Source organism: Mus caroli, unplaced genomic scaffold (assembly GCF_978045245.1).
Source record: "Mus caroli unplaced genomic scaffold, Mus_caroli_1 scaffold_8, whole genome shotgun sequence".
Taxonomy (NCBI): domain Eukaryota; kingdom Metazoa; phylum Chordata; class Mammalia; order Rodentia; family Muridae; genus Mus; species Mus caroli.
Genome location: NW_028227263.1, coordinates 64,237,382 through 64,256,959, shown reverse-complemented (window position 1 = coordinate 64,256,959; position 19,578 = coordinate 64,237,382). Strand labels below are relative to the sequence as shown.

At 43.0% G+C, this 19,578-nt stretch overlaps 1 protein-coding gene across 2 annotated transcripts in view; it reads left to right on the top strand.

The window, feature by feature from the left end:
• The window catches only part of Adamtsl3 (ADAMTS like 3), a 282,049-nt gene that overhangs the window by 148,206 nt on the left and 114,265 nt on the right, over positions 1–19,578 (top strand). For both annotated transcript variants that reach the window (XM_021167800.3, XM_029480045.2), the window contains exons 8-9: positions 7,332–7,406; positions 13,575–13,732. In XM_021167800.3, coding sequence (XP_021023459.1) covers positions 7,332–7,406; positions 13,575–13,732 — 233 coding nt within the window. The remainder of the gene's footprint in view (positions 1–7,331; positions 7,407–13,574; positions 13,733–19,578) is intronic.

The window sequence follows — 19,578 nt, the reverse complement described above, 5'->3', positions numbered from 1 at the left end:
CCTCAAAGCTGTCCTCCAGGTGCTCCAGGAATACCTCAGGCTTCTGCCCATCACCTCAATGCTTCCACCTCACAGGGGTCACACTTGGTCACCCCTCAGAGTTAGACCGTGACACTCAGACAAGTCAGTGAAGACACACTGCTGAAAAGCATTTGTGATTGTGTCAGGCCTCCCCTTCTGCCCAGTATGACCTTGACTTTGTTCTTGCTATAGGTCCTGTGGGGTCGGTCATATGGTACAGCATACTCAGCAGCATGTGGGCTGCCAGATAAGCAGGCACTCTGGTTCTGACCTGCACTGATGGGGCAGGATCCCTGGGGGTGAGCAGGAATCAGCTGCAGCAGGTTTCCTAGTGATCCATACCTAGGATGGAATTGTGTGTGTGTGTGTGTGTGTGTGTGTATGTGTGTGTGTGTGTGTGTATGTGTGTGCGCGCATATGTGGTATGAGAAGGTACATGTGGTCATCCAGTTTTCCCAGAACCATTTCTTGAAGATGCTTTTTACCAATGTATTTTTTTGTTAAACAAACAGGAAAACCCAGGCAGCTGTGGCAGTGTGGGTTTAATTCTGATTTTTCTGTTCCCTTAATCCATGTGTCTGTGTGCTTGAATGTATCAGAGACTGAGACAAATCGGTGGCTGAAACCAAGGATTCTGGTGCAGAAGAAGCACTTGGATTGAAGAGTGTAAATTACCTTCCCCAGAATCCAAAGACATTGAGTGTGACAGAAGAGCCTCCTTATAGAAGTTCCAAACCTCTCCTGTTATATTTGCAACCCACTCTAAGAGTAATACAATGGGAGCCCTGGATTCTGCTTTACTCTGCCAAAGATACAGTGTCAGGGACTCTGGCCTTTGTGGTTTCACATGAAACTGTGGCAGTGGGGAACACACACACACACACACACACTTCTTAAGGATATTACAGTCTACATTTGTAGTGATACTGTTCAATCCAATTGATCTGCTCAAATAGCTCTTTATTAACTCAAGGAAAGTTTTGCATGTTCAAAAATACATTTTAAAAATGTTTTTGTTCCCTCACCCAATACCAGATAAGGCTCCCCTCTTCTCCCCTCTCCCCTCCCATTCACTTTCCCTCCCAAGTCTCTCCCTCCTTCCCCACTGTGATTGCTTTGAGGGCCTGCAGAAAGAATGAAAACAGGCAACTTCAGGAAATAGGAGGTTGGGGAAATAGGAGAATGCACCAGAGGCCTGGGAGGTAAGAGACTCTCAGGACTCAAAGGGAGGGACCTTAGATGAAATGCCTGACAGTAGGGAGAGGGAACTTATAGAGCCCACCTCCAGCAGGAAGACAGGGCATCAAATGAGGGAGGGGGTTGCCATCCTACAGTCACATTTCTGACCCATAATTGGTCCTGTCTGAAAGAATTATAGGGATGGAAATGGAGAGGAGCCTGAGGAAAAGAAGGTCCAGCGACAGGCCCAGAGTGGGATCCAGCTCAAGGGGAGGTCCCAAGGTCTGACACTATTACTGAAGCTATGGAGCACTCACGAAAAGGGACCTATCATGAATTACCTCAGAAAGACCCAACAAGCAGCTGAAAGAGTCAGAGGCAGATATTTGCACCCAACCAATGGACAGAAGCAGCTGACCCCTATTGTTGAATTAGGGAAAGGTGAAAAGAAGCTGAGGAGAAGGGTGATCCTGTAGGAGGACCAGAAGTCTCAACTAATCTGGACCCCTGAGATCTCTCAAACACTGGACCACCAAACAGACAGCATACACCAACTGTTATGAGGCTCCCCAACACACATACAGTAGAGGACTTCCGGGTCTGTGTTCATTCAGAGATGATGCACCTAACCCTCAAGAGACTGGAGGCCCCAGGGAGTTTAGAGGTTAGGTAGGGTTGTGGGGTGAGGGCATCCACGTGGAGAAAGGGGTGTGGGGAGGAGGTGTGGGATGTGGAGCAGCCGGAGGGTGTATGGAGGGGCAGGGGATGGAATAAAGAATGTAAAAAATAAATTAATTTTAAAAATTTTTAAAAAAGAAATGAAAAAATCTTTTTAATACATATGATTTGCTATATGCTTGTTATATAAAGTCCAGATTATCCTGGCAAAGAAAACCAAAATGATCAACAGGCAATGTGATCAATCACAGTCTAAGCAACTAAGCAGTTATCACATTGGTGGGCCCTTCTTGGCAGAGGTGAAGTGGTTGAGTATGTTGTATATTTTCAACAATTTACATTATAAAGTTGGCCTGCTTTCATCCACCAATCCTAACCAGGTCTGTTCTTTAACAGTATGAATACTGTTGATAGTTGCCTATATCCCAGGGGTTACTATGTATGTGTGTTCAACATTTGCATGATATATTGTGAGATTTCCATATAACAAGTACTTCCAAGGAGGGCATACACAATCAGGTGATATAACAACCTTCTTGGGCTGGGGAGATAGCTCAGCACGTAAGTGTTTGCCCTGCCTGCAACCAAAAAGACTAGATCTTGGATCCCCAAACCTCTTGCCAGTATCAAGTTGGTATGGTCACTCATCTATAATTTTATCATCACAGGGCCAGAAAGGGGATCCCTGGAGCAAACTAGCTAGCCAGCTTTGGGCTGGATTGAGAGACCCTGACTCAAAGAAGATTCCAGATACCAACCTTGACTCTCCATGTGCACAGGCACACAGGGGTGTGTCCCTATACATGCAGAGATGAGTATACACATTCACACATATTACACACACACACACGAATAGGAAAAAATAATACCTTGCTTTTATTTGTCAAGTTTTAATGTGTTGATTCTCTTAATTTTTCAGTACAAGTAGACTTTTCTAACTAATATGGTTAGTTCCTATAGATCTTGTACCTGGGTTCAATATTTATGCTGTGTTTGCACTGATGCCTCATTTATCTACTTATTATCCATTTATTTATTATCCACTCAGCTGACCTGCAGAAACTAAGCTGCACATATCACATTTTAACTCATGGACCAGTCTTTTCCTTCACTGTATTTAGCTTTTAAAATCTCTTATTCTTTTTATGCAGAAAATATTTTCTAGGGGATTGAAGAGTTCATTTGAGTTGTCTTACAAAATGTTCAATGTTCTAGATGTGTCTGATTATTTTCTCTATTGTGATATACTTTGAAATTGTATATACATGTGTACATATGTGTGCTTGTATGGGAGTGTGTGCACATATACATGTATTTGTATATGTATGTGTTAGTGTGTGTATGTGAGTGTATGTGCACATGCGTGAATGTTTGTGTGAGTGTTTGTGTCTCTGTTTGGTGTGTGTGTGAGTGTGTGCATGTATGTATGGGTATATGTGTGTTTGAGTGTATATGCCTGTGGTGTGTGTGTGTGTGTGTGTGTGTCTATGTTGGGATATATTTCCAACAAGCAACCAGGTAGCTGGCAGTTTTTTTCTCATCAACACACTCTGCCTCAGCATAAAGAGACAGAGCTCAAGGTCTTTGTCGGTCTTTCTCTGTAAGCACACAGCCATACATATTTACAACCACCCACTCCCAGGAGTGTTCTGCATGTGGTTTCCCAGCTCTTCCACAGAAGGTTTTTGATAGTTGCTGAAGACTTCATGTAGCCTTGACATTAAACAAAGTCTTCTGATTGTTTTGGTTAAACTCCTATGAGGAGGCTATTTGCCCTGGGCAAGCTCAGGGTCAGATTCAGGCAGTTTAGTGAGTGGGCTCTTCCAGGAAACAACCACACAAGCAAAGTAATAGCCACTGGGAATTGGACTTTTGGGCGCTCCAAGCCCATTTCCACTCCTGCAGAGTCTAGCAAGTTGGTGGCCTTCACCAGGGTTATGAGGTTATGAGCTTTCTGTCTTTTTCTTTTTTTTTTAAGGTTCCTGTGGGGGTAGAAGACAGGAAGATAGAAATAAACAAGTTGATATCCCATAGTCTGTCCTTTTCTTACCCCATGTTCTCTTAGAGCAATTACTGCCCAGACTTTTGGAAGCCCTGGGTTAATTTCCAGAGCTTTGGAAATGCTGGTGGCTACAATTTTTACTCATAATCGCATTTGCTTTCAGAAATCCTTACTTGTTGTTTGTTTGCTTTGTTGTTGTTGTTTTATTTCTTCAAATTAGTTGTCAAACAAGGCCAGGAGTTTCCTTCAGTCTCTTTGGAACCTTTTGTTTTGTTTTGTTTTGTTTTGTTTTGGTTTGGTTTGGTTTGGTTTTTGTTTTTTGAGACAGGATCTCACTGGGTTGGCCTGCCTGTCCTGGACCTTGCTCTGTAGACCAGGCTGACCTTGAGCTCACAGAGATCCACTTGCCTCTTTGTCCCCTAGTGCTGAGATTAAAAGGTGTGCATTACACTGTCTGGCTTCTTTGCAACCTTTTAAGGAGTAAGCACTCGCTCTGTTCTCCTTTCCTCTTGACAGTTGCTTGTTGAAGAAACTCGTCACGTATTTTCTTGTCTCGGTTCTTCACATTGCTTTTCAACACTGGCACCACATAGCCTGTGCTCCCTTTGTTTTGTATCCTATTTTTGTGAAACAGACGACTCCATCTGAAGATCTCCCTATGCTCAACTCAGGTCTGCCGAAAAGAGTACCTTAGAGCTCACGCCTGTAGTTCCTACTGAATCATGCCAGGAAGGTCGCTGTGCGAATCCTCTGTCTTGTGACTGGTAGTTACTGAAGCTCTGTCATATGATCGCATCCCACCTACTCTCACTTAGGAGCCCACACACTTCCTGTGAGAAAGGCACCCACTTTCAATCAGGCATCTGGCTCCCCTGCCATGTGGTTTGTATGGAAAGGCCCAACACATGCGTTGCCCTTTTCTCTCTTTGCCAACGTTAGAACCGTAAACTGCTTCCCAGCATCCTCTACATGTGGGAACTGGATTTTTTCCAGCATTATTTGGCCTTGCGGCTTTCAGTGTATTTTGCATGACTAACTTTACTGTAATTGTCATTCTTCCTAATGTTCAGATTGCCAATGTTATTGCCTACCTGTGAATCCTTCGTGTTAACTCCAATTCCTTTCAACCCAACTCCAGAGCTTGCCTACAAGAGCTTCCTTGAGTTCTCTGAAAGATATTGCTGTGCTGTGATGGTATAGCGTTTATTTTCTGATTCAAACTGAAATTGGCCCTCTAAAAAGCCTCTCTTTTGTAGTGGGTAGTGGTGTCTGCAGGCACAGCTTGATGGCCAGCAGGCTCACTGCTACTGGGTTAGCTTATGTTAGGTTTGTGTGTGCTTATACCAATGCATAATGCCAGGCATTAACATAATACGTGCTATATTTGCATAATACATATCAAATAGCATTAAAATACATAAATACATTTAAATATATAATTAGATAACAAATTTCTAAAGCATTTTGTGTACTGTCAAAATACCCCTTGGACATAGTTTTTTCTTTTATAACTGCAATATTTCAAGTTTTTTTTCCCCAGAATATATTTGCATGTGCTATTATTTTCAAATTCCATGGTCAAGAACCTACAGGAAAAATTATGGTGATGATGATGTTTGCTTTTTCCTCACAGGAACAACTTTAGTGGATCAGCATTGAGTCTGCTCATGGCCTCTAATGCTCTTTATCAAATTAAGGATGATTCTTCTATTCCTGGTGTTAATAAGACTGGAATAAGCAACGTATGCTAATTTTTAGTAAATGCTTTTTATCTATAGGTATGATCAAAACCAAGCCTTTGATCCTCTGGTTTCCCAATTAATACATAAATCTCCCAGTCCTGAATCAACCATTCACTTGAGAACATCATTTCTTTTGTTCTTTTGAGAGAGTTCAGAACCAATTTGTTTTCTATTATTCAGTATTTTTATCTATAACCTTTATCAAATGGGCTCATATGCATCTGTTTTTCAGGCTGCCTCTTTTTAGTGAGGGTTTCAGAGTTATGTTGATCCTGAACGCGTCCCTAAAAGCCAACATTCTTTCTGTCATCTGGAACAGAACTGTTTGCTTATGGGTTTTCAAAAACCCTCATAGCAAAAGTCTTTCACCCTCACTTTTTTTTTTTTTGCTATTAACAGTTATTTCAGCTTTAGTCTTCCCAATTTAAATTTCAAGTTTAAGTAAAAGTGTATATCATACTGTGTATTATTTTAAAAGCACATTTTATTACAGAAAATTCAGAATGTATGAATCATATTCTCTACTCCCTAGCTTTCAGGCTCTCTCTGAGATGACTGTCACCAGTGGCTCAGTGGGGGCTCCCCTTCACATCTGAAGGACGGTGGGACTGAAGGGCCTTGCTGTTACTCACTAGTGAGCAGCCACACAATCCTCTGCCTCACACTCTTATGGGTACACTCTTTGTCTTCCCATTCATACATAATCTAGGATAGCATATGCATGTAATAGTATTGTATGTATTGCTGTGACTTACACACAATACTGAAAAACATATTTCTAGTATAAGATTATGAGATTATATCATAAGTAATATTTTGCATATACAGATATATACATATACATATACATATACATATACATATACATATACATATACATATACATATACATATATATATATATATGGCTACATGCACATGTGTGCATAGGCATGTAGAGACTTCAAGTGCCATATACCTCTTTTGAGGCAGTCTCTCATTGATCCAGAGCTCACCAATTAGGTTATACTACCTAACCACTGAGCCCCAGGCAGCCTCCCATTCCTGCCTCCCCAGCTCTGGGATTATGAGCATGTCCTACCATACCATACCTGGTATTTTTATGTGAGTGTTGAGGATTGAACCTAGGTCCTCACACTTGAGAGACAATCCTTTTCCTATGATTGAACCATCCCTCAAAACCACCATCACCACTGTCTTAGTCGTTTTTAAGCATGGGGTTCAGGGAAGCCATCATCATTACCTATCTCTAGAACGTCCTATTACTTTTACAACACAAGTTCTCCACCCACTTAGCAAAACCTCTTTATTTCCCTCTTCTCCCAACACCTGAGTGATAATGGTCCTACTTTGTGTTTGTGTGAACTTGGCTCTGTGTCCTTCTACAGTCGATTTCACTTGGTACAGTTTCTCCCTGGTTGGCCCATGAGAGCTTGTGTCAGAATGCCTTACCTGCAGGGACAGCATAGGTGCGGTTGTGTGGATGCCACTTGCTGGCTACCATGACAGTGCTGCTGAGAGTGTGGATGTGTAAATACCCGTGTGAGTCCCTGCTCCCCGTTCTCACGGGCATCCACCCAGAAGCAGAACCACTGCTCATCTAGCTGTTTCTAAGAGCAACTGCTGTGGTTTTAACCCACGTGCTCACATGCCTCGGTCTTTCTTCAGCACTCCAGCTTTCATTACGTTTGTCTTGCGTTCTTTTCTAGAGGAAGAAAATGTGATTGCCGTTCCCTTGGGCAGTCGAAGTGTGAGGATTATGGTGAAAGGACCTGCCCTGATCTGTAAGTAGAATTTCACCTTAGCATGTTACACAATTCCCTGAAAGCAACGTCAGACAAACAAATGAAAATCCCCTTTATTAGTTCATGGTAGGGATTTCTGTCCACCATACTCAGAGTCCAGGAATATACAGTATGCTGTAGGAACTGTTTTAAATACACTTTGAATTGAAATGGAATTTTATCACTTCATCCCTCCCTCTCTTTTATACATCCAGCCCCTCCCAGATGTTCTCCCTCACCCCCAACTCTTTTTCTTTAATGTGTGTGTGTGTGTGTGTGTGTGTGTGTGTGAGAGAGAGAGAGAGAGAGAGAGAGTGTCCATGTGGGCACACGTGCGTGAGCATGCATGAATTATGAGTTCATGAATTATGAACTATGGGTGAAAAGGATACCAATTTGAGCTTAATGTCCTCATTAAAGAGAAAATCAAATCGTATGTCAAATATCTGTACAAGGATTAAAGGATCTTCTGAAGTTTGGGACTAAAAGAAAAAACAAATGAAATATTGACCTTTGACCTGGAAGGATAAGCTTTGCTGCTGATATATTATGGCTTCCAGCCCAGGTGTCAGTGAGAGCTAGTGAAGGTTTTGTGGGCTACAGAGAGTACCTATCAAAGGGCAAGGGAGTTGTTTCTTTGCCAATGTCAGGTGACATTACCTTGGAGTTGTTGCCTAGGGTCTACAGAAGCTGGAGGTGTCATGGTTTTCTTGCTCTGTGCCAAGGTACCCTTGTAGCCTCAGGCATACTTCCTTAGTTGTATACAGAAGACAGTAGGTCTCAGTCAGACTGGGCTGCGAGGTTGAAAAAGTTTACAGGGTTTAGAGGCTTATTTTTATTGCTTTACATTCTGTGCATGTGTAGGTGGTGTGTACATGAGTTCCTAGGGGGGCCAGCGGCATCCAAGCCCCTGGAGCAGGACTTGCAGGCAGTTGTGAGCTGCCCAACAGGGCTTCTGGGAATGGAACTCGGGTCCTTAGCAAGAGCTGTGCATTCTCTTAACCATGAGCCCTCTCTCTACCCTGATTGGTTGAATTTGGTTAGCTCTGCACATCCAGAACAGTAGACACTACCAAGAAGCCACACACAGTTAAGGTGGCTAAGTCAAATACTCTGCAGTTGAGTTTTTTTCTAGACCACCACTATAGATTTCTTTTTTAAAACCATAAGAATTTCTCAGGGCCAGAAGTGTCTCACATTTTTGATAATGTGTGGGTGGGTGTGTGGGTGTGCACATGTGTGTATGTATGAATGTGTATGTATGTGTGTATGTATATGTTTGTATGTTTATGTATATGTATATGTGTGTATATGCATATGTGTATATTTGTGTATGGGTGTGTTTGTATGTGTGTGTATGTGTGTATGTTTGTATATGTATGTGTGTGAATGTGTGTATGGCTGTGTATGTGTGTATGTGTGACTATATGCATATATCTGAGTATGTGTATATGTGTGCATATATGTGTGTGGGCATATGTGCATGTTTGTATGTATGCATGTGTGTATGTTTGTATGTGAGCATATGTGTGTGTAATGATATATATGGGTATTTTTGTATGTGTGTATATGTGTGTATGTGTAATGTGTGTATATGTGTACATATGTATGTGTGCACATGTGCATATTTGTATGTGTGTATATGTGTTTGTACGTGTGTGTGTGTGTGTGTGTGTGTGTGTGCATGAACACATGTGCACAGGAGTGCAAGTGCATGTTGAATCCAGAGGTGGATATCAGGTATCTTCCTTAATCACTCTGCCCCTTACTCCTTGAGACAAGATCCCTCACTAAACCTGAAGATCATCAGATGGCTGCCTGGTTGGCCAGCAAGCCCCACAGATCTGCCTCTCTGCCTTGTCAGTGCTGGGATTGCAGGCACTTGCTGCTGCATCTGTTTTGTTTTTTAAATTTTTTTTATGGGGTCCAACTCAGGTCCTTATGCTTGTGTGACAGGCAGTTTACTGCCTGAGCCATCACACCATACTTAACTCTGGAGGGGGAGAAGTTCTCTACCCCTTATGATTTGCATTAGTGACACAAGACTTTCTTTGAAATGCAGTATCAAAATGTTTTAGAGATCTGTTTTCTAAATGGTTTGAAAATCTTTAGTACTCTGTGGGGTCAGTTTTTCCTCCTTGTAAATTCAAATGTAACATCTAGAAACTAGCAAAAATCATTCTCATTAAATTCCATGACTCATCTCAGTATAAAATTGTGAGATATCATTTGAACTAAAGATCATAAAAGCATCAGGCATGGTGGTGCATGCCTGTAATCCCTAAGCACGTAGGAGATGGAGTCAGGAAGATTGGGTGTTCAAGCCAGTCTTGCCTTCGCTGCAGGTTCCAGGACAGTCGGACTATGTGAGACTCTGTCTCAAAAGAATCTCCTTACTTCATATATAGTTACATCAATAAATAACAAATAGGGAAAATGCTAAATATCCTTTATTTATATAAATATATTTATATAAATTTATATAAATATATATAAATATCCTTTATCCATTATTCCTGCTAGCCTTCAAATGAAAATAGCAGAGATATCTATCAATAGTTAAACTAACAATAACATAATCAGGATATGTGGAATACTAAAGGCACACCTTTAATCCCAGCACTCGGGAGGCAGAGGCAGGCAGATTTCTGAGTTCAAGGCCAGCCTGGTCTACAAAGTGAGTTCCAGGACAGCCAGGGCTACACAGAGAAACCCTGTCTCGAAAAACAAAAGTACAAACAAAAAAAGGGGGGGAAGGAATTCTGATGGGTGCTACATTATGGATGATCTTTGAAAATATTGACCCAGTGAAAGATGCCAGCTACAAAAAGCCCCATGTTACCTAAAATACCTAGACAAAGACAGCTACAGAGATGAAAAATAGATGGATTATTTCCTGGCAAACAGACCACAAAGAAAGAAAGAAACTGGATGGGCTCTACATGTTAGCTAGAAATGAACAATTGTTTATTATTTATTTATGTAAACTGCATGATTTGAGGGATTATTTTGAGACAGAGTCTCACATAGCCCAGACTGGCCCAGGACAATTGGTTTAATGTGTTGTCCTAACGAAGCTGAAGGCGGTTCCCCAAGTTCATTTTTGGAAGGCTGTCGTGTTGTTTTGAGAGAAGGTCTTGCACTGTGGTCCTGGAACTCATCATGTACCTGAGGCTGGCTTTGAACTTGTGCTAAACTTCCTGCCTCAGTGTCCTGAGGCCTGGGTTTGCCAGTGTCAGCCACCATGTCCAGATTTAAGGGACTTTTTAAGTTATAAAAACAGAACACACAAGCAGTAAACAGAATAAGTACAGGCAGTGCCCTGGGGAAGCCTCACTTTCACAAGCGTGTGCTGGTGGATGAAGCCTGGCTTTGTGTTGGAGACTGGCACTCTCCTGGAGTTCAGAGTTCAGAAGTTCCCCCACTTCTCCAAGTGACAGATCTATTGCTTGGAGTTTTTCCTCTTCTGAGCAGCCCCGCAGGCGGCTCTGGAAGCCTTTCTGAAAACCACCCTTCTCCACTGGCTGCCTTGCAAAGGATTTAGTTTACATGTCTGAATTTTACAGTACAGAAGGGGTTTTGTTTTCTTGTTTTATGTAACCATTTTTTTCTAAAAAGCTTTCTTTCTGAAATCAAGCTTATTTTTTCACTATTAAATCACGCTTTAAAGGTCCATATTAACTGTAACCTTCCAAGTGGCTGCAGGATTGAAAACTGAGAATGCTTGGTGCCATTAGTTTCAAGTCCCTTTGTTGTGGGACGGAATTTAATTATAGAATGTCCATCTCACAATCTGCCTAGAGCTCTTTAGATCCTGAATTTCTAATATGTTCTAATCCTAGCCACATTACTGTAGGGAACACACAGCCCTAGATTTTCCAGTCATGCGTTCCTCCCCAAATGGAAGCAATAAGAAAGTCCCTGCAAAAGCAGTGTAATTGTTTTTGTAATTGTAGCAAATGTAATTATAGCAAAACTATGGCTTTAACTATGTTTGGCTCAGCTGGTGAGGTGGCTCAGCAGCTGAAGGCACTTGCTGCCAGGTCTGGCTACCTGAGTTCAATCCCCCGGAGCTATGTGATAGGGCAAAAGAGCCACCACTAATGTGGTGGCACACACACACACAAATAAGTAAATGTAATTTTAAAAAATAGTAAAAGCCTGGAAAGATGGCTCAGTGTTCAAGAGTACTGACTACTTTTGCATGGGAAGTTTGGTTCCCATCACCCACATGGTGGCTCACGTCTGCATGCAAGTCCAGCTCCAGGGCATACATATATCCACTGCCCTCTTCTTGCCACTGTGAGAACTGTACTCACGTAGTGGACACACACTTTAAAAAAAATCTTTAAAGTTCAAAGTATTAGTAAACTCTAATAATCATAAAATTATTAATAGCCATAAAGTTCTAATAACCATAACCTAAAGGAGCAATTTGTCATAGGCTGGAACCTCCACCAACTGCCAAGATACAATTTTCTTCCATGTTCTGTCTTCTGAGCTCGACTAGACCTATGGCGCTATACATAATAACCCAAGGAAAGCAATGCTGAGCAGGTACCGGCAGCTAACCGACATGCATTTGCTGTGGTCACACATTTAGTGTAAGGGCTAGCTGTAAGTTCTCATGCACAGCCACCTAAGAATGTTTTCCTAACCTCTACAGTCAAAACAGTGGCTCTCAACCTTCCTAATGCTGCCACCCTTTGATACAGTCCCCCATGTTGTGGTGACCCCCAACCATAACATTTTTTCATTGCTATTTTATAACTATAATTGTGTTATGAAGTTTTTTATACTGTTATGAATCATAATGTAAATATCTGAGGTTTTAGGTGAACCCTGTGAAAAGATCATTTGACCCCCAAAGGGGTCGCAACACACAGGTTGAGAAACACTGTTCTAAACAAATCTCTCGTTCACCTGGGTTTGCCTCTTTCCAAAAGAGCAACAGTGTAAATTCTTTTGTCAGAGACAGCCACAGCATTCATTATCTTTAAAGCCACCTTTTTTTCTTAAGTACACATTAAAATATTTAAAGTTGCCCTTTCAGGGGCTGGAGAGATGGGTCCACAGGCATTCTTTCAGAAGACCTGGGTTCAGTTCAGCACCCTCGCTGCATCTCTCACTCGCCTGTAACTCCAGTTCCAAGGGAGCTGATGTTCTCTGATTTTCATGGACTCCTGCATGCAAGTGTATAATTATAAACAAGTTACAAAGATATGGGTATAGAAGAAGGTATTGGGTCATAACGGCACTTTCCACTGTGAGAGGCTGCTGGTCCTACTTGCTCACTTCTCTCTCCTCACTAAGAAGGCAGGAAGGGAGAAACTACTTGGGCAGTAGACAATAGAACACAGATGCATATTCACTTTCTTAATGGTGGTGGGATGATCATAGACGCTTGGGGTCTCCCACCAGCTACCTGCTTTAGATGCCACAGAGGACTCTATGGGAACTCAGAACTAAAGCATTTGCTTCTGTAGCTCTTCCAGGTACCCAAATCAAACCAATGGAAATAAACTCTACCCTGTGACTTAGTGGATGAATGTCTTGGCAACTGGTTTTCCTTTGCTCCAGACCACTCTCTAGATTCCTACACACTCCTTGCCGAGGTCCTGGGAAATGTGGAAAGTTGTTCTTCGGCATCGTGGCAAAGCAACAGTTGCTTTAATAAAGTACACATCTTAGCATCAATTCCCGGTTGGCTCTGGTGCTGTAGATTCACAGCCCATGGACAAGAGAAGAGAAGACTGCATAAGGCTTCTCTGTGCTAATTTCTGTGAATTTATACCTACTTAAAAAGAAATAATATTTTAAATCAAAATTGAGATTCTTTTTTCTGAATGAGTAATAAAAGACTTAGCTTCACTCAGTCTGTGATATTAGGTACATCATGAAAAAGCATAAACTAAGAAAATATTCCTCTTTATTCTGTATTGGAAATGGTTCTGAGAACTCGAGTAGATTTGGAGTAAAAGCCCTTGTTAGCACCGCAAAGCCTCACATGTCTGTTCTGCCAATATCAATCAGTGTCCATCAGGTGAGGAGACAGCACTATATCTGTTGTATTTGTACCCACTGGTGCTGCACTTAGCCATTGTGTCGTTTAAAATCAAATGTCTTTAGGGTAGTTCCCACATTTACATTTTATTTTCAAATTTTCAGTTATTGAGTCAAAAACACTTCAAGGAAGCAGAGGAGAACACAGCTTCAACAGTCCTGGGGTTTTCATTGTAGAAAACACGACAATTGAGTTTCAGAAGGGTGCGGACAGACAAACCTTCAAGATTGCGGGACCCCTGATGGCTGATTTCATCTTCAAGGTAGATGGACCGTCTTCGGAGCATCCTGTTTAAGCACAGCAAGGGAAGCACAGTGGGTATTCCTGGGTTTCCATCTGAACAGGCCATTCCCAAAAACTGTTCCCCTCTCTCAAGTAGAGACTCTAAGAATTAAGAATTAATTTTCATTCTTCCAGGGGGGAGATAACTTCATATTCATCACCCCCATGTGCCATGCTCAGTTTAAGTCCATATGGAGGTTGGTGGAGATGGGGACTAGCTAAGCATGCCATCCTGGGGAAGAAAAGGAGAGGACAGAGGGCTATTCTTTGACTTCCTTTGACAGGAGCTGTCCCTCCCATCCTCAGCCCTGCCAGTGTGTTGTACTGCAGCCGCTGATTCAAAATCAGGGTCACAGGTGATGACAAGCCCTGCACTAGCATCCGCTCAAACTCTTTCTTCCTGAGCCCTGAGCCCGCTTCTCTCTCTAGGTAGAGTTGAGCCATCTTTCCTTGTACAAAGGAACAAAGTGTAGATATAGAAGAAAATGAACAAGGAATGAAAAAATGATCATTCAGTGAGAGTCTTCCCTCCATTTCCAGAAAAATCATTCAAAATGTAGTAGAAGAATGAAAATCACCTTGACAGTCAATTATACCTTCATGAAGGAAAATGGTGCTCATTACTCTTCTGGTTGCTATAACAACAAAATCCTGGACACAGAGGAATGTAAGGGAGCAGAGAAGGAAGGCTTCGCTTTGGCTCACAGATGAAGGGGCTAGCCTATCATGGTGGCCAAGCCATGGTGGTGGGAGCATGTCGTAGCTGGCTACCTCTGCAGTCAGGAAGTAGAGAGAGAGTCAGGACCCAGAGAGGCTGACATCCAGATGGGTCAAAATATTACTTGTTGTGTTTTTTTTTTTCTGCTGTAAAAATGGTTGCAATTCGACAAGTAGCTGCTGGCCTGCTCTATGCCAAGGAGGTTGATATCACTCTCTGGTTTGCCGTAGCCCACACCTTCTCCAGTTGCCACCCTCACGTTGCATTAAAGGAACAGGCATCTGCTGCTGTTCGTGCTGCTCCTGGTGTCTGCCATCTGCCTGGCTTCCATAGGTTTCTCTGAGTTCTGTGTGGGATTGCCAGGAGAAGCGACCTACAATGATTAGTATTCCAAGATATTGGTTATAGTATCTGCATGACTAGAACTTGAAGAGATCCTGTTGATTCTCTGTACCAGATCATGCACACTGGGAAACTGTGGATTTCTTGGTGTGTGGGTACACGTGTGTGCTCATGTGTGCTTGGTGGGTCCACATGTGTGCTCAGGCTTGTGGCAGCCAGAAGTCCATGTCAGCCATTGCTCCTTAGGAACTATCGTCTTTGTGTTTTGAAGACAGTCTCTCATTGCAACCCAGGACTCATTGATTAGGCTAGGATGACTGTCCTGTGAACCCTGAGATTATCCTGTCTTGTCTCTCGGGGGGGGGGGCACGAGCTGGAATCACAAGTGTGTGCCAGTACCCCCAGCTTTTTGCTTTAAATTCCATCACTGGATTCCAGACTCAGGTCCATACATGGCAGGCACTCTACCAACTGAGCTGTCTTCCCAGCCAACCAACCAGTTCTGTGAGCTCTCTCTCTCTCTCTCTCTCTCTCTCTCTCTCTCTCTCTCTCTGTGTGTGTGTGTGTGTGTGTGCATCTTTGTAATATTGGAGAGTATGTCAGAGAGGGAAACCACAGTCACCATTGCAGAGGAGACATGTGTTTTGGGAAGTGGCCTTAGGTTCATTTATAATATATGATTCTTAAAATAATTTTAATACTATGTATTCACATATCACTTGCACAAATAAAGATTATTTCCAACCTTCTTACCCAAATATGCACTCACCTTTTAGTAGACTGTCATGACAACATACCCCCTCTTCCCCCTGCACTCTGATTTAGCAATCCCCTGTCTCCTGCCTCTGAATCCTGGCTCTCTCCGACTGAATAAATAAACAGCTCTGGACTTTAGCTTCAGTGTCTGGAAAGCTTTCAGGCTCTAAAGACTGAAGGGGTTGTTTAAAAACATATTTATCAACGAGGGCGTTACACACAACTAACTGTGTATAAACAGAGTGTCATTTCCATGCCTACAGCCGTGTTCCTCCATGGCTGCAGTGTGCTCGGTGGAAGAGAATCTGGCAAAGTTGGAGACACTTGAAATGAAGCAAGAGTGACTCTGGGGTTGTTTCTCTCTGACTCAGGAGCTTGTCCAGATTATGTGTGTTTCTAGGAAATATTCTTTTCCATCGGTTATTTCTTTTTTTCTTCCAGTTCTGGTTCAGAACATTGTAGTGTTGCCCAGCTGTGCTGTGGCTGAGGTGAAGGACTCTTTGCTTACACCCATCTTTTCTGGGATCACTACACAATCAAACAACACTCCTTTGCTTAGAGGGAGGGGTAATGTTATGTGGGGTGACTGATGACTGCCCCTCCCCCATGTCCCTACACCTCTCTAGTCTCTCTCCACAGAGGACATCTGGCTTCCACCTAAGACTGAGCTCTGCGGCAGCAGGGCCCAGGGGCCACCTACTCTATGCTACTGCCAGCACAGCTATGGGGATACTGGGCTGTGCTTGTCTTCATCATTTATGTCATAGCTTTTATAAAGAGCAGGGCTTTCGGTAAGGGAAATGTTGGAAACTACTGTACTCTTACATTCTTACAGAAAATATTCTGTTTTCTACTCTTTAAGAAACTTTTTCTTCATAGCTAGGTTGGTCCAGGAAGCCTTGCCTTTTTTCTTTCTGTGGGCTTCTTCTCGCTCTATAATCTTGTTCTCCTGAACAATAGTTTCTCATGGTGGCTCCTGCCCCATCTCTGTTGCAATGGGGTGGTTTACCCTGGAGTATGAAGATTTTGCTCCTGCAATATGTGTACCTGGCCACCAGGCGCAGTAGAAACTCTTGACCAAATCACTGCTGTTTCAGGCAATTGCTGACTGGTGAGCCAGGGCAATCGCTCTCAACCTTCCTAATGCTGTGACCCCTTAATACATGGTGACGCCCTACCATAAAATTTTTCTCATTCCAACTTTGCCAGTATACTTTTACAACTGTTATGAATCGTAATTAAATGTCTGTGTTTTCTGATGGTCTTAGGCAACCCTGTGAAAGGGGTCACAACACACAGGTTGAGAACTGCTGAGCTATAAGCTGAGCTCACTCAGAGGGAATTTACCTACCCTTGGCGTCTTGACCTCTGTGCATAAATGTTTAGGACTATCGAGTCGGAGTATATTTCATTGAGATTACCTTACGAAATAAAATTTAACTACTTTAATGAAGATACGTATTTCTGTGATAGAAACCTCGCTGGGAGACATACGGAGAGAAAGGCACATTTGTTTTTGTGGTCTGATGTTTTCCCTCTACAACTGGTTGTTGAGGCAGAGTCACTTTCATTCAGTTTAGATACTTTATGCTCCTGTGGGCAGATGTTTTCTGGTTGCTTTCCCCTAGCTTTCAAGCATGCAACCTGTCTTCAGGTTTCCCTGGCCCAGCTCTGATAGTTTGTATGCCCTCTTCCCAGAGTCTTGCTAGAGAATTAATTATGCTAGCTCCTCTGACTGCCTGGATTCCTTTCTGCTAGAGAACATACCATGGTCTCACCACACGGGGGCAGCAGAAGTGAAAGCCACAAATTCCCCAGTGCTTTAGAACACAGCCAGGAGGCAGGGATGAGGGATGAGAGTTGGGGAGTGGCTTAGAGTCAGGACCTACCTGGGGTTCCAGAGGTTGTATTAACAGAGTACGCAGAGATAGAATGTGTGGGAAAGAGGGGGACTCTCTTATCATTCTGGAGGCTTAATATGCAAAACCAAGGTGTTAGCGGGCTTGGCTCTGTCTGAGGGCTGTGAGGGAGGCCCTGCTTTGTGTCCCTCTCTCCTCCTTTATCATAGCTAGAGAATTCCTATTATCTTCCCTTCGTTCATGTCTGCCTCTGTAACCAACCCCGTTTCCATAAGAACACAGGCATATTGGGCCAGGGCCCAGCCAACTACTTTCATCTCCGCAACATGACATTTGCACAGACCCTATGTCCAAGTCAGACCATATTCTGATGTTCTGCAGGCTAGGGCTTTAGTGTAGTTTCTCTTTCTTTGTTTGTTTCAATTTTGTTTTGTTTTATTTTTTTTGTTGTTGTTGTTGTTTTTCAAGACAGGGTTTCTCTGTTGTAGCTCTGGCTGTCCTAGAACTTGCTCTGTAGATGAGACTGGCCTCAAATTCACAGAGATCAACCTGCCCCTGCCCCTGCCCCTGCCCCTGCCCCTGCCCCTGCCCCTGCCCCTGCCCCTGCCCCTGCCCCTGCCCCTGCCCCTGCCCCTGCCCCTGCCCCTGCCCCTGCCCCTGCCTCCTGAGTGCTGGAATTAAAGGCATATGTCAGCACTGCAAGGCCCCAGTGTTGTTTCTTATGGGACACAAGTCAATCCGAAATAGTGGTGACGGGAAAGGAATTTCAGCCATTCTTCACTGCCCTCCATCCAATTCCTGTCCCCTCTTGAGTGTTTTCTGCTGATCATAAAGGTAGAGCTTTCTGAGAATCTGACATGCTCCTGTAATGTGGCCCCTGAGGGTCATTTCTTCATGCATTTCAAGCAGAGAGTGCTAATTAATTTCTGTAATCAGGCAGCTGAGGCAGGAAGATAACAAATTTGAGGCCAGCCTAGGCTATACAGTGAGATTTCCCCCCCCCCCCAAATTAGTAAATCTGGGGCTAGTAAGATGGCTGGGCAGGTGCTTGCTTGCTACCAAGCCTGACAACCTGAATCCAATCTTTGGAACCTGCCAGCTCCTTCACACAAGTGCTGTGGAATGAGTGCACACACACACACACACACACACACACACACACACACACACACACACAGAGGAGTAAATAGACACGTGTCAAATAAATCTGCTTGAAAATCTTCTCATCAATATCAAAACTCATAGCTAAGTTATATATGTAAATATATACAACCATGAATGTTTTATATTAATAATTTTAGAAATTATTTCAAAGTGGCCAAGTCAGTAGCTGAACGTGAGTTTATTTCCCTAACAAAGCAGGGGACACACTGCTGTAAGTGATCCTGAACCTTGCTCCCTTGTCATTCTCTATGTACTTGATTGTTGAAGTTGTCAGAGGTCGTGTCTGCCCCTGGGGACTTGTTCAGGTGAGCGAGTGGCCAGGCTATTGTCGACAGAAGTACGGAGAGGAAGCATTGACATTAGAACCATGACTGCTAAAGGTTATTGTTATTAATTTTTGTTAATTTACTTTGAGCTTTTGTCTTTATAGTTAGGATTGATGGAGAGAGATGGTTCTAAATGGATTTAATTCTCAGAGCATTTCAGGATCAGAGCCAAAGACCATAGCTCTTCCTCTGTGAAATGATGAGAACACATCTTCTGCAGGTTAGGCTTAGATGTGAGCTGTGCAAAGCCTGTTCCCTATGCCTCTATGGGTGTAGGAAGGAGTTTGACAGAGGGTCAGATGGGAGGGGTGGACAGGGAGATTGTGATAACAAGCAGATGACAAGGAGAACCAATGGTGGGAAAAGGACTTTTACTATATTTCCCATGTAGAGTGGTTAAAGATGAGTCTTCAGGTAGACCTATTTCCAATTTTCTGAGAAACTACCAGACTGATTTCCAAAGTCATTGCACAAATTTGAAATCCCATTAGCAATGGAGGAGTGTCCTCCCTTCTCCTTATTCTCTCCAGCATGTGATGTCCCTTGAGTTTTTTTATCTTAACCATGAGTTTTTATCTTAACCATGCTGATTGGTGTAAGATGGAATCTCAGGGTCATTTTGATTTGCATTTCCCTGATGACTAAGGAAGGACGTCGAGCA